Genomic DNA, 15,157 nt, shown 5'->3' with positions numbered 1-15,157 from the left:
ACATGAGTGACCTTGATTTTGATCTTCAAGGTCTGGCCTTCATTCTGGGGCTGCTGTCGCTTGCTGATGTTGGATGGCCTTTACTCTACTGGGGAAGGCGCCGCCATCTTGTCTGCGAACGTAAAGCTTTACAGGGAGGGTAACATTAGGATTTTACAGCGCGCCACGGAGCAGGTGATTAGAGACCCTGCAAGGTTTATGACACGTGGCTGTGGAATCCATTATCGTAGCGTGGAAATCAGTGCAGAAAATCCACTATGGTGATAGTGCAGTTTATCTGCCAGGGAGGGAAATTCAACAAGTTAAGACTGTGGTCTGTTCCTTAGATGTGTCCATAAAAATCATAGAAGGATATGCTTTGCAAACATTATACCCATTACTACAATGGATGATGTTGAAATTTACCAGCAATATCAAAGATTTTGTGTCTTCTACCTACAACTCACGTGGAATGTCTCAAACCTAAACCTACTTCCAGGCATCTTATATATGCTACTCTGGAACCACCCCTAAACCCAAACAGTCCAACTGCCAACCCCACTGAGGTCCTTAGTCTGGGTCTCATTAACATATGATCACTATCCTCAAAATTGTTGTTGATTGATGATCTAATTATGGATCATTACTTATATATGATTGGGTTATGTGAAACCTGGCTTAAACCTACAGCTGTCCTCCCCTTAAATGAGGCCTGCCCACTGGCGTACACATTTAGTCACGTCCCTTGTGATGCGAAGCAAGGCGGGGGTGTTGCTGTTATCTATAAATCTAGGTTTAGCTGTTGGGGGTTACAAATATTACTCATTTGAGGATCTGATTCTCCGCTCTGCCCACGATGCTACGTATTGCCGGTCAGAAGAATAAAACTCAGCCGTATTACTTTGTCACTGTATATAGGCCCCCGGAAATTAAAATCTTAGCCAGAGAAAAGAAATGGTTTGAGAGGGGAGTGAAGGAAGCATTGTATGTGAAACAGGTGAAACCCAGCCTTAACCGGGGAGGGGTCTGAGACACGCTTTGTCCCCTGTTTACAATGGGGTACTCAGGTTAAAGCAGTTTCAGTCTTTTTTTTCATGGTAATGAGTCATTCACGTCATCAGGAGAGGCGTCAGTCCCATCGTTAGGAGGGACAGCTGCCCTGTCATTAGGACAATAGCACAAGAGCGCAATAGGTGCTAATTAGAGCAATTGTTAGTCACTAGCCAATAGCAGTCTGCCTCTTGGTAGGAGGGATCTGGTTAGGTTTAAAACTCCAGCTTTTGCTGGCTTCTGTTATTCTTCTCTACAAGAGTCAAGACAGAAGTCAGACTACCAGAGCAAGAATTTTAGCTGAGGAGGCTTTTGCGAACTGGGTTGCTTGACATCCTCGTGTCAAGCAACCCAGTCCAGTCGAAGATTCAAGCTTCTCTACCATTTGGGTTAAGAAAAAAAAAACCTGTTTATTTTTATCTGGTAAACGGGCACAAGATTCGGTACACAGTGTATCAGTCAGCGGGGCGGAAGTACAGGCAGATGTGGTGCTAATGATTATACAGTGGAAAACAACGGCTGGACAGAAACTAGAACAGAACTACACACCAGACTGAAGTACAATTGACAGAGACACATGACTAAGGTATTATGAACAGACAGTAAATGATGAACAGAAAATCAAAACCAGTGGCAATAATAAAACAACAGAAAATCAAAGACTGAGGATCGAAGTAGTGGGCAAGGGTGCAGACAGAGGACAGCACAAGACACAGGTCAGGACTGGTGCAAATCCTGATACCTGTATATAATCAGTTTTATTGCCAGTTTTCTTCAGACAAGCCAGGGGATGGATACATGAACAATTCCAAGTCAGTGAATATGTCTTGGACTTTATTTACATTTAAAATTTACATCAATATAAAAAGAAAACCTGAAAGTTCAGCTACAATTTACCAGACGGTACATCTGAGATGTAAGCCTAGATTTGATGCTTTGGTGAAAGAAAATCCTCCTCTCTACCACTTCATCATGAAGCTATAACTGGGGATAAAGGAAAAACATGCACAATGCAGAATTTCTCCAATCACAGCCAGAGGAGCCTATAACTTCTTCTGGGTTGTCCGGCTGTCTTGGTGGCTTTCCTCACTCTTCTTCTTGCACAGTCACTCAGTTTTTGAGAACTATCCACAACTACTACATACAGATTTACTATAGAGTGCCATGCAGTTTGTATTTCTTCATAATTTATGTTATTTTTACGACCACCAATTTTTACTACCAGCAATTATGGCATTGGGAGCTTACCCAAGCCCCCCGCCCTTTTGGTAGTGCTGGACTCCACTGAGTCATTACGAGTCAATTGTTGATGAGAAGCTTATTCTAATCCTTGTTTTACAAATATAGCATGTAGCTCAATATATTAAAAGAAAGAATACAGCTCAGCTTAAATGCATTTAATAAAAAAAGATAATCAACAGCAACAGTTGTTTTTCATTCCTATAAAAATCTTGTGGCATTGACATCTCCTGAGCCTGTGAAAGAGACTAACATAAAATATGGTTTAAACATTAGCATTCATATTAAACATTTGCTGAAATGACATGTATTTTATGAAAATGGTGAAAAAAGTCTAAAGGGAAATTTTAAAAAAGTTCTAATCAGGTAAGGTGAAGAGCTAATCAGATTTCCTACTCAGTTATGGTATTTCTCAAAGTTGTAGCTCCATCTCAAGCCCACCGCTTCCTTTATATTTGCTGGCAGCAGCAGTCAGCACCTGGTCTGGGCTCAAAGGGCGTTGCTCAGAGGTCGGCTTTGGGCTGTGGGTCATTTTTTCAGGTTGGCAGAGCTTTCTGAGGTTCTGTGGACACAGGTTGGAGGAACAATCTCAGGACATAATGTAGCTGTTTTGTTCAGGTGAGTTTGTTTGAAAGTGGTAGTACGTACCTGACAGACGGTCCCTTTCATGCGATAGACTTTATAGATGATCCACAACGGTACCAGCAGAACACAGAACATTCCAAGGAACCAACCCAAAGCATAAGCCCAGGTCGGGTACACATAGGTTTTGTTGAACTTCAGAGCTTTGTATCTCATCACTGAACAGATGAATGTACTCTGGCAGGATAAATGGATTATTTCCACATAGTATCACTTCACAAGCCTCTGCTGAAAAAGGTGCATTTTTTTTTTGTACTCACACAAATTGTCATTTGGATTTGGCACAAATTATGCAAGTCAATCACAGTCCAGCCAAAATTTGAACAGGCACTGGGTACTGCTTAAGCATGGGTTATTTTGCTGCTGTAGTAGAATGTGTATTCAGAATACCCCCTCCTTGCCCTTCCAACAATTTAGTCAACAAATGTAGGAAAGCTGCCCCAATCTGTTAAAGGAGATTGATTACCATTATATACACTCACGGGCCACTTTATTAGGTACACCTTGCTAGTACCGGGTTGGACCCCCTTTTGCCTGCAGAACTGCTTTAATTCTTCATGGCATAGATTCAACAAGGTCTTGGAAACATTTCTCAGAGATATTGGTCCATACTGACAGTCATAGTTGCCCATTCAACCAGTCTGTCCATTCTCCTCTGAGCTCTGACATCAAAGCATTTATATGGCAAGCCAACAGTGCCACAAATACGCCACTTTCAGTCACATATCACCAAAAATACGCCGTAACAAATGCCATTTTGTCAGTTATTACGGCGTTTTTTTTCCCCTGTAATTAAAGATGACACTGTTAAATGCACCATAAAGTGTCAAAAAATCCGCAGTTTTTCACACAGCAATGGAACCCTGAAAAACCACCATAAAAAACGCTGTTTAGATGCACACAATGCGTGTAAAAAAACTGCGCTTGTGCAGCATGATAATTATTTCCAGCCTCCTTTTCTCTCAGCTATTGAACTTGAAGTGTTTGTGCCCAATCGCTGATCAAGACCAGCAGACCGAATCAGTCCAGCACAGATCTCTTTGTGGCAAACTTTGATCTAACTTACCTGTTTTGTCATTTAAAATCGGCTAATATTTTGGGGGTTAGGCAGGAAAATATATCATAAATTAACTTCCTCCTTTATACATTGTCTATTTTTAAAAAAAAAAAAGAAAAATGTTTATCTGCTTGTTGATTTTAGGCATTATAGGCACATAAGCAGTGAAAATAGTGCAGTGGTAAAGTTCCTGTCTCGCAATCAGAGCTTTTGTAAATTGCAGCTTCAAATCCGCGAGTGGCATTTATGTTTTATTTAGTCAGGAAAACTCCCATTGAGATTAAAAACATCTTTTCCAAGGGAGTCCTGGTCAAGAAGACAGCAGCAAATACAAAGCACAGCTACACATTTACACAAACACAAGGCAAATAAAACGATTATAAAAATTTAAATTACAAGCATGTTATAAAAAACAAGTGCATGTTATGGAGTTGCCCTCAAGTGTTCTCAATTTGGATTAATTTCCACTCCTCTTGCAACTTAGTCCAGGCAAAAGCTGCTGAGTAGACAAAAGCCCTCTTCTGTATGGGCACATGGAACAGAAAGCAACAAGTAATCTTGTAAGTGGAAAGAGTAAGAACCAGCACTTCTCTTTATAATTAAAGTACAAATGTAGGAAGGCAACAGTCTGAGTATTGCTTTATATAAGTACAGTTGTATGTAAAAGTTTGGGCACCCCTGATGATTTCCATGATTTTCCTTTATAAAATCATTTGTTGTTTGGATCAGCAATTTCAGTTAAATATATCATATAGCAGACAAACACAGTGATATTTGAGCACACCCAGACTTTTGATCTTCAATGATAAAATGAATGGTAAAAAATGTTTTTTTTCCTAATGTTTTAAAATATCTCTAAATAAAATATCAGTAAAATAATCAAAACATGATTGGGGTATTCAATGTCATACAACTGTTGTGATTTTTTTAAACAAAATATAGTTGTCCCACACTATTGCCATAATTTCCACCACAACACTGCAATGTCCCTTTAAACAGTTTGCATGAAAGATTGTTTGGGTAGTTTCTATGGAGATAAACAGTGACATCAGAGCACATGTACATAGCGCCAAATCACAACAAACAGTTGCCCAAAGGCGCTTTATATTGTAAGGCAATGGTGTGGTGGAAATTACATTTACAAGGCCAATAGTGCCCGTAGTTAAAGAATCACCCTAAAACAATATCTAATCAACTCAGGGCACCACCTATTTAAAGCATAGGTACTTTAATTTAAACATTCATTAATTTATCAGTCTCAAATTAATCAATCGGTCTCAATTTAATTAATCAGTCTCAGGTCTGTCTGAATTCTACGATACGACTGACCAAGGGTTTCCTTCTGAATGCAAAATGAACCACAGCAGACATATTTACATTTTATTTACAAGTACACAAGAAATTAACAGTTTACTGCCATTTTTGAGTGGACAGTGATTAAATAAGTTCATTTATGGCCACAGTTTGCTTACTCATGAGATGTTGAAAGAAAGTAGAGCGATAAAGCTTAAAGACTTTAAGTAAATAAATCTGATTAGAATTTAGTGATGAAATTCAAAGCCAATTATTATTAAGAAAATTATTAAACAAATATATGAATATGTTTAAAAGGAAGCCACTTTGCATCCACTGACAACAAAACCCTTTTTCTGGAACCTTTAACTGGGTCACTTAGCTGATCCGTTGAGGAGGTGGCTCAGATGAACCGTCCGTCCATCATTGATGGGTTAGGCTCTTTGCAGCGTGCTCACTTGGGTCAGGGGTTAACCAGCGGTCTCCACAGGTGATCCCAAGGCTTCAGCGTTGGCTGGTTTTACCAACAGGATGGCTAATGGTTTGAAATCAGCTCCGTCGTCAGCGTGCTTGACCACAGAGGTGGAAGGCGTTTGTTCAAAAATGGGTTCTGGTAGCTTTTAAAAAGTTTGTTGGAGCCAGATTAAAAGTCTTTGTGAATTTAGGGAAAAAAGTTAAAACTTTAAGAGCATTGGAAAATGCAGAAAAGGAATGTCACTTTTCTGTCAATTCGCTATTATTTTGAAAAGTTCAGCTCGGAAGTTCTTGTAAAAGTTCGAAAGACTTGATGAACCTTAAAAACTTAAGTTATCAAAGGATAACAACCAATGAATGAAGCCATGTGGTAGCTTAGCTAAGGTTAGTCTGGGCTGTGTTGACCCAAAAATAAAGTTAAGCATTTGAAGAAAGGAGAGAAGAGAGAGGCTGAAGAAGGCTGGCAGAAGGGCAGAAAGAGAGAGCTCTGTTCTAACTTTTTAAAGGGGACTACATCATTAAACTCCACCCATTTAGGGTGTGTAATTTCACAAAAAACTTCATGTGTTAGAGAAAGGCAGACAAAGAAATAATTCAGCTATTTAAACACATTAACTATTTTGGCATACTATTTGTTCTAAGACACTCGAATGGATACACATTGTTAATAGTCACTTAACACTCCATTTGGTTAAAACAGAATATTTCACCATCAACATATTGATAATGCAGAAAGATCACATTTGAACACACATCAGTTACAAGGAACACGTGTCAATTAAATGGAATACATGCAAAGCATTTGCTTGAATAAGCAACACAGACAACATTAGAAGTTTTATATATGAATAAAAGAATACTGATGCAATTTTTTTTATTTTAAGCAAAGGTCTTGTCCTTCACTTAGACCTAAAGATAAAAGCTGGTTGTCAAGGCTCAAAGTTTATGGCCATGTCTTATCGTGGGAGAGATCCTCTTGCACTGTCTGGAGAGGTTCTGGCCTTGACGTGAGGTCATAAAGGTGGGTTCTTCGGGCCTGGGAAATTTCAGATTCTGACGTGAAGCAATTATAATGTCATGTAATTTACAGTGACCAAAATTTAACCGATAAACAAGCAAGGGCTCCTTTGAAGAACTCTAATTTAACAGTTCTGTTGTGATGTGAAGCCACAGTGGAGGCCCATTGGATTTCAGAGTTAGGAGTGAAAACAACAGCCTCTGTCCTCAGTTCAAAACCTCAGGTTTTTGTTGAGAAAGAATTAATTTATTTATTTAATTAGGGCAAATCGAGGCCATGCGCTACAGGTGTGAAAAACGGCGTATTTTTGATACATTACGGCCCATTTAATAGTGCCGTCTTTACTTACGGCAAAAAAGCACCGTACTAACTGACAAAACAGCAGTTTTTACAGTATATTTTTGGTGATACGTGACTGAAAGTGGTGTATTTGTGTCACTGTTGGCTTGCCATAATTTTCATCCAAATAACTGTCGCTCACTGGATATCTTCTCTTTTTTGGCCCATTCTCTGTAAACCTTAGAGATGGTTGTGTGTGAAATTCTCAGTTGATCAGCAGTTTCTGTAATACTCAGACCAGCCCGTCTGACGCCAACAACCATGCCACCTTCAAAGTCACTTTTCTTCCCCATTCTGATGCTCGGTTTGAACTTCAGCAAGTCGTCTTCACCACATCTAGATGCCTAAATGTATTGAGTTGCCATGCAATTGGCTGATTAACTATTTGTGTTAACAAGCTGTTGAACAGGTGTGCCTAATAAAGTGGCTGGTGAATGTAGACCAGGGTGCAATTCCTGGTGTGTCCTGGTGTTTGAGCACAAGCAAAGTTTTGATTATATCCAAGAAAGAAGTGTTGAATTTGAATTTGGGGTTGGTAAGGTTAGACCTTACTTGTGTGAAGCACCTTGAGGCAGCCTTGATGTGATTTGGCGCTGTATAAACTAAATAAAGTCAAATTGAAGTAAATGTTGACATTTTCACTAAGTTGTTGTCTTCTATAATGTATTGCTATATACAGTACATTATGCAAGAACAACAACAATGCACTTGTTCATTTAAAAAGGTCTAATTTCACTCACCATGCAAACAACAGGAGTAATATAACGCCAACAAATCTTCATTATTGGCCAAGGATGATAATGTATCATATCCTTAATGTTGTCATACAGTTGATCTGCACCTGTTTGAGAAAAAAAAGTTTAATTTTTATTTAACCAGGTGAGTCCCACTGAGATCTCTTTTCCAAGGCAGTCCAAGCCAAGATGGCAGTCACAGTTCACAAATCAATACAAAACAAAACCACATCACAAAAGCAGCTTAACAGACATAGAAATAATCAGACAGAGGGAAATACTTTAAGGAGGGAAGCTATCGTTGTCTGTCCCCTGTCCGTGTCTATGGTCCATGTTAGTTGTCTGTGTGGTCTGATCCCTGTCAGTGTCTCTATGTTAATTGTCACTATGTTTCAGTCCTGTGTGCATGTCTGTCAGCCATGCAGTTTCCCTGTTTTCACTCATTCACATTTTTGAGTTCAACTTTAGCTTTCTGCCGTTTCTTCTTTGGTTTTTGTTTTTGGGTTTTGTACAGTTCTTTTAGTTTGAGATGTTTTTGGTTCTACTCACCCCCCAGAGCCCGTGTGAGGTTTGTGGCACTTTGTATTTGCCAGTTTGTAGGCATGTCTTGTAACCCGGTCTCCCCTACAACTGTTACACTTCACACCTGTACCTCGTTGGTTCAGTTGTGTCATTATTTAGTCCTGCACTGTTTCCTGTTTAGTTTGCCAGATGATTCTTTGTCACCTCCCGTTCGTAGCTGCGTGTATATTCATGAGAATTGATCATCTTGGATACCTCCCTGTTGTGGTCTGTCCCCTATCTGTATTGGTGGTCAGTATCTGTAGTCAGTCCTTTATCTGTGTCCTTGTGTTAATTGTCATTGTGTTCTGTCTGTGTCCTTTTGTTGGTATTCTTTGTGATCCGTCGTCTGTCCGTGTCTCTGTTTATGTCATTATGTTGCAGTCCTGTGTTCACGTCTGTTAGCCTTGTCATTTCCCTTTTTACACCTTTGAGTTTCCATGTTTCTGTCATTTCTTTCTTGGTTATTTGATGGATCTTCTAGTCTAATTATTATCATTATGGTATGGTTTAGTTCTACTCATCCCCAGGATTCTTTTATAGTTTGTAGCATTTTGTGCTTGTTAGTTTGTGTGAATGTTTAAGCGTGGCTTTAGTTCCAGCTTTCCCTATTCTGCTCACACTCCACACCTGCTGCTCATTTGTTAATTTGTTCTTTTGAGTTTTTAAGACTGCACTGGTTCCTTTTCTGTTTGCTGGTTTCTTCCTTGCTTCATCCCATGTCCTGGTTGTAAGAACTTTTGATCATCTCCTGTGTGTAGCTGTGTTCAGTTTATTAGTCTGATTATATCTTGATAATTGCCAGTCTTCATTGCTTACAGTTCCTTAGTTGACAAAATTGATCATGTTGAAATAACAAATTTCAAAAGGAAAATACAACCCCAATTCCAATGAAGTTGGGACGTTGTGTAAAATGTAAATAAAAACAGAATACGATTTGCAAGTCCTCTTCAACCTATATTCAGTTGAATACACCACAAAGACACGATATTTAATGTTAAAACTGATAAACATTATTGTTTTGGTGCAAATATTTGCTCATTTTGAAATGGATGCCTGCAACATGTTTCAAAAAAGTTGGGACAGTGGTATGTTTACCACTGTGTTACATCACATTTCCTTCTAACAACACTCAGTAAGCGTTTGGGAACTGAGGACACTAATGAAGCTTTGTAAGTGAAATTCTTTCCCAATCTTGCTTGATGTACGAGTTCAGTTGTTCAGCAGTCCAGGGTCTCCATTGTCGCATTTTGCGCTTCATAATGCACCACACATTTTCAATGGGCGACAGGTCTAGACTGCAGGTAGGCAGTCAAAAGCCCTGAGTGAGGTCAGCTGTTGGCTTTGCAAAGTACTCTGCAAGAGATTCCAAGCAACAGGGGTAGAAAACTGCTGTCTACCATGTTGTGCTGCTACTCTAACTGTGGCCTCTCCAGGGCAAAAGCCTGGGCCAGGTCTATGGAAACTCTAGGTTGCGCAACCAGAGTTCCCCGCTCGGTCTTTTCAGTGTTATCCAAAGGAGTGCAGGCATGACATTTGGCACTGATTTGGCTGCAGGAGTTGACAAAAAGATAGATAGAAAGATAGCTAATAGTCTGTCCTCCTGCCTTCAAGGCTCCACTCTGGGTTTGGTCCCTTAAGCCCCATTTACACATAGACGGTAAGAGCTCCTGGAAGCGTCCCGGAAGAGTTTTTGTCCGTCTTAAGGATCACACGTCGTTGTTAATGCCAGCACTAGGGGGCGTGGCTTAGTTCCGGCTTTACCGGGAATCGTCGAAAAAATTATTCAACATGTCGAATAATTCCAGGAGTGCTCCCGGAGAATTCGCGTGACGACGGAGACAACGCAAACAGCAGCGTTTGATACTTTTAATCGCCGTTTCATCCTGCCCCTTCCTGTAGTGCCGCAGTTTACACTGCCGTAATTGGCGGCCGGCGTTGTATCCCTAACCAACGGCGTGTAAAACGGCGATAGAGCCCACATCGGCGTCCTCAAAGGCGTTTTACCCGGCGACAGAGACAGACAAAACGGCGGCGCTAGCAGACAGTACGCCGTTCTAAACGCCACCTCCCGGGTAACGGCGTTCCAAACGGCCGATAGGCAGCGGTCAGTATAAAAACGCTAGCGCGCTGCATGCAGGCCTCTCACTCGCGGCCAGCTCCAGATATTTTTGCAGAGAAGCTCCAGTATGCCTCCTAAAAGAAAACTGCCAGCGGCAAGGACTTACGAGAGGTCTGGTTCAGGAGCAGAGGAGAGGCCTGTGGTGGAGACGAGCAACATGTTGAGGAGGGGAAAAGGAGAGGAAAAGAAAAGGCTGAGAGATGAGCTCCCTCCCCCTGCAGTGACAGCTGCTTCAGCCTATTATACTCTGGGGGTGGTGCCTATATGCAAAAGTTCCTGGAGTAATGCAGGATTTGCCTGGATAAATCCAGCGGTACACAGGGCATTATCGGCGACAGCAGAACACCGCCGTTCTCACGCGTCTTAACCTGCGATTATAAAGGATAGAACTGGGTATTAACCCCCGTTGCCTGACATGTGCCGGATGCTACGGCGTCAAAATGGCGACATTTTATCCACGTATTTGCGGCTAGTACGGCGCTCAAAACGCCAGCGAAATGCTCTGCCCCTTTCCACCGCGAAAACAGCCAGAACTACCGCGAACTTCGGTCTATGTACTACCCGCCGACAAAACCGTCTATGTGTAACCTGGGCTTTAGCCTTTGATCAAAACAGGGAAAAGTACAGCACTCTTGAAGAATCTGTACATATTTCTCTTTCAGTACTGGAAAGAAATCTTTTTCTCTCAAAACATGCATAAGTCCAAGATAGTTGTCTTGTACAAGAACAAAGGCAACCACAGCAACTGCAACAATTATCTGGGATTTCTCTCCTGCATGTTGTTGGCAAGGTATTTGCCAGGGTTGTCCAAAAAAAGACTTCAGAGACTTGCTGTTCATTTGTACCCAGAATCTCACTGTGGCTTCAAGGCCAAAAAAAAAATAAATAAAAAAATAAAAAAAAATCAATCACAAACATGGTTTTCTCATGTTGACAGTTACAGGAAAAATGCTGGGAACAGAGACCACCACCATACATTACCTCCATCGATCTGATGAAATCCTTTGACCTAAGAGAGAAAACTGACCCACCTTTCGTCAAAAAAGTGACAGCTGCCAATCAAAATCGACTACGTCACTAAGCCCCGCCCCCTCTATGACGTCATAGCCAATCAGAATTGATGACGTCACTATGTCCCGCCCCTAAGCCCCTCCCCTAGTCCCGCCTCCAAGCCCCGCCCCTTATGACGTCACAGCCAATCATAATCGATGACGTCATTATGCCCCGCCCCTAAGCCCCGCCCCTAGTCCCGCCTCCGAGCCCCCGCCCCTTATGACATCACATCCAATCAGAGTCGATGACGTCAGTATGTCCCGCCCCTAAGCCCCGCCCCCGGCTCCTCCCCTAGTTCCGCCCCTGGCTCCTCCCCTAGCCCCACCCCCAAGCTCCTCCCCTAACCCCGGCCAAGCACCGCCTCCAAGCCATACCTCCCCTCCCACCCAGGGTCTAATATTTTAATGTCATTTTATTTCATGAATTAAAGAATGATTAAAATACCTAGATCTTTTTAATGTATTAAAGAATTAACTAATTCTGAAATAATTAAACATAAATCAGTGTCTATTATTTAATGCCCCTTTAATATCTTTAATTCTTAAATTATTACGTTTCCTTTTCTGTTTTTTAATTCGTAAATTAAAGAAGGGGTACAAATAGCCGTCTCTCGGTTGTAAGTCTTTGCAGCAAGACGGTCAAATACCCACGCATAGAGCCGCTCGCGGAAACATGACCCCACGGCTGTAAAACCTGTTGCAGACGCTGTGTCTGTGTGTGTGCGTGCGTGCGTGTGTGCGTGTGTGTGTGCGTGTGTGTGTGTGGCGGGACACCCGCTGAGCGGAGATGCTGCCCCGAGGTGATGAACCCGAAGAACAATAAACAATACTCCTTATCACTCACGCCAAAGGATGTTTCAATAAACAATGCTCCTTATCACTCACGCCAAATGGTGTTTCTTTTAAGATATTACCCGATCATCATGGTGCGCGGGACACCCGCTGATCGGAGATGCCGCCCAGAGGTGATGAAGGCGGAAAAAAAACAAAGTTTCTTCTCCGTCACTCCCGGCAGGGTGGCTGGGTGTCAGGCCAGATGGTATTTTTAGAGCAAAAGGTACCAGTAAGTGTTTTTCACAAAAAACCTCGTTTGAAAAACAATTTACCCTTTTCAACAATATTATAGGAAAGAACACAGGCTGTATAAGGTTTAGAATATGTGCTTTATTACATTCATTAAAGTCACACACAGAGAAAAAAGCAATTGTTCATGTTTATTAAACACAGCATACGTGAAGGAAAACATTAAGAAAAAAGTATTTGGTCCACTTACATGAAGAAAAAAAGTATACGTTCATGTTTATTAAACACAACATACGTGAAGGAAAACATTAAGAAAAAAGTACTTGTTCCAGTTACCTGAAGAAAAAAGCATATTTTCATGGTTATTAAACACAAATTTGGTCCACTTACATGAAGAAAAAAGCATACGTCCATGTTTATTAAAGGGTAACCATCAGGCTGTCGCTGTAAATTAGCTGATAGATGATTATTGTGTCTCCAGCTGCGTATAATAAACTCAAGTCTGCTCAAAGCCACTTTTTTAAGGCAACAAGTTCGCATATTTTTTTTGTAAAGTCAACTTATTATATTTTACACATTTTGGGATTCAAACATCAAATCCTTATCTCAACACTTCACGGTAACGTTCACATGCCAGCAGCTTGGATGTTAAGTCCTAAATCTAAACATTTTCTTTGCTCACTTGTATCGCTGCAAGTTCCTGCTTTACCACCTCATTCTGACCAAGAAACATCTGAAGTGGGTCAAAAAATAACTGAAACTGTTCTTGAAAGCAGCTTTCTCCTGGTTAGTTTTTAATACACCCTGAAGACATCAAGATTCTCTGATCAGATTTCTTGGGAGACTTTCCAAAAGGGAGACATGTATTGTTTTAATATGAAAATCAGCCAGTCAGCATTTTATGTCAAGTGTTCCCTGAAAATCACAGATAACTGAATGACGGAGAACTGAAGCAACAACTTTGAAGTTTCAAATAAAACAGGGTTCATCAGCATTTTCTGGTTTATCAGAATCTGAATCAGAACAGCTTTTAATGGCCAAGTATCCACAGAATACATGGAATTTGACTTTGGTTTGAGCCGCACTCTCTCTGTACACTGTAAATGCATGCTAACATACAAACGAATTAAGTTAACCAGACTCAGTTTTCAAGCTGTAGCTTCAAGAAAATTAAGTTGACCTGAATATGATGAATGAACAAAACTATTTTGAGAATTAAGCCGTCACTTGCTGGATGCTCACAGTAAATACATTACTGTAATTTATTTTTTTCAGTACAGCAAAATAAACAAGTTACTGTAATCTAGATTTTAAGTGTATTTGAGTACTGCACACTCGCAATAATTAAGGTAATCAAATCTGCTTCAAGACAACATAAATTACTTTGTAAGGCAGCAAGTTTGCATTTTTTGATTATTTTCATTTTTAGTAAAGTCATCTTATTATTTTTTACAGTGTATGGCATGTAGAAATACCCTAAACAGCGAATAATCCGCAGTAAAAAATTGTACAACGTGTTTTTAAAAACCGCTTGTAATAATGAACAAACTAGTTTAGCTAACAACTGCTACAGAAAGGTGAACATTTATTAAAATGAATCTGAAATACACGAGTTGACCAACATCAGGAGGGTAAGAGTTCTAATGTTAAAACTCACTGTTGTTACTCCGCTGTTTTATGATTTGTAAAAAGCTGCACCAGGCACTTGAAAGTTGCACATTTCCGACCAATTCTGTCAAAAACATTAACAGCCTGTGAGCCGACACACTGCTGTCAGTGTGACAAGAGGAAAGTGTGTCATGTAGAATCTGTGCATTTGTTCAGAGCGTATAATTATAAATCTCATGTCCTTTTAACGTGGATAAAGATTTAAATGCGGTTGTTTTGCAGAAGTTCCACTGAAAACACACAGAAGCTGTAATTTTTACAATTCACACGCCGTATCTGTGATAGAAACAGTCGGTGGTCATTTATTGAGAAATCTAACTGGCGGAGGGTTTTACGCTTTAAACGCTTATTTGGTTGTGAAAAGCTCCACAAAAACTTCTACTTTTCGAGCTGATGCTGGCTGTTTGCATAAATTTTTGGCTGAGTGGGGAAACGTCTGACATATATGTTTTTTTTTTCTTACTTTATGGACCTTTAAAAACTTTAGTCATATTACTAAATCATTGTTTTTCTTTTTTTCTTACCTCATGAAGGCGACTCTCTCTCTCTCCGGCTCCCCGTGTCGTCTAATAACCCTCTGGGCTTCATTTGTCTTCTTCTTCTCGTTAAACCAGAATAAACTTTTTATGCATCGCAATTATTCTCTGTCAAAAACATTCATTAATATCAGTCCAAAATATCCTCGAACCTCCGGGCATCTTGCAGGAGCGACGGTCACGTCTCGCCACAAACTGAAAGAAAAGATGCGACTTATTAAATATTTAGCCTACACTTTAAAAAAAAAACGTCATGATGTGATTTTTTTCTTCTTACCGTGTAACACGAGTCCGTCCCCGCGGCGCCCTGTTGACGGTTCGACAGACCTCCGTCGGTTAGAACACACCAGCTCCGCGTTATTAACCTGTA

The 15,157-nt window shown here is 40.6% G+C and overlaps 1 protein-coding gene across 2 annotated transcripts in view; it reads right to left on the bottom strand.

The window, feature by feature from the left end:
* Positions 1 to 2,472: 2,472 nt before the first annotated feature.
* The window catches only part of slc6a11a (solute carrier family 6 member 11a), a 147,785-nt gene continuing 135,100 nt past the window's right edge, over positions 2,473 to 15,157 (bottom strand). For both annotated transcript variants that reach the window (XM_034166446.1, XM_034166445.1), the window contains exons 12-14: positions 7,832 to 7,932; positions 2,917 to 3,087; positions 2,473 to 2,830 (exon numbers count right to left, since the gene is read on the bottom strand). In XM_034166446.1, the coding sequence (XP_034022337.1) occupies positions 2,681 to 2,830; positions 2,917 to 3,087; positions 7,832 to 7,932 (422 nt within the window). In that variant the 3' untranslated portion in view covers positions 2,473 to 2,680. The remainder of the gene's footprint in view (positions 2,831 to 2,916; positions 3,088 to 7,831; positions 7,933 to 15,157) is intronic.

This window comes from Thalassophryne amazonica, chromosome 3, assembly GCF_902500255.1.
Source record: "Thalassophryne amazonica chromosome 3, fThaAma1.1, whole genome shotgun sequence".
In the NCBI taxonomy this organism is placed as follows: domain Eukaryota; kingdom Metazoa; phylum Chordata; class Actinopteri; order Batrachoidiformes; family Batrachoididae; genus Thalassophryne; species Thalassophryne amazonica.
The sequence above is the reverse complement of the archived record's forward strand: the minus strand, read 5'-3'. Positions and strand labels throughout refer to the sequence as shown.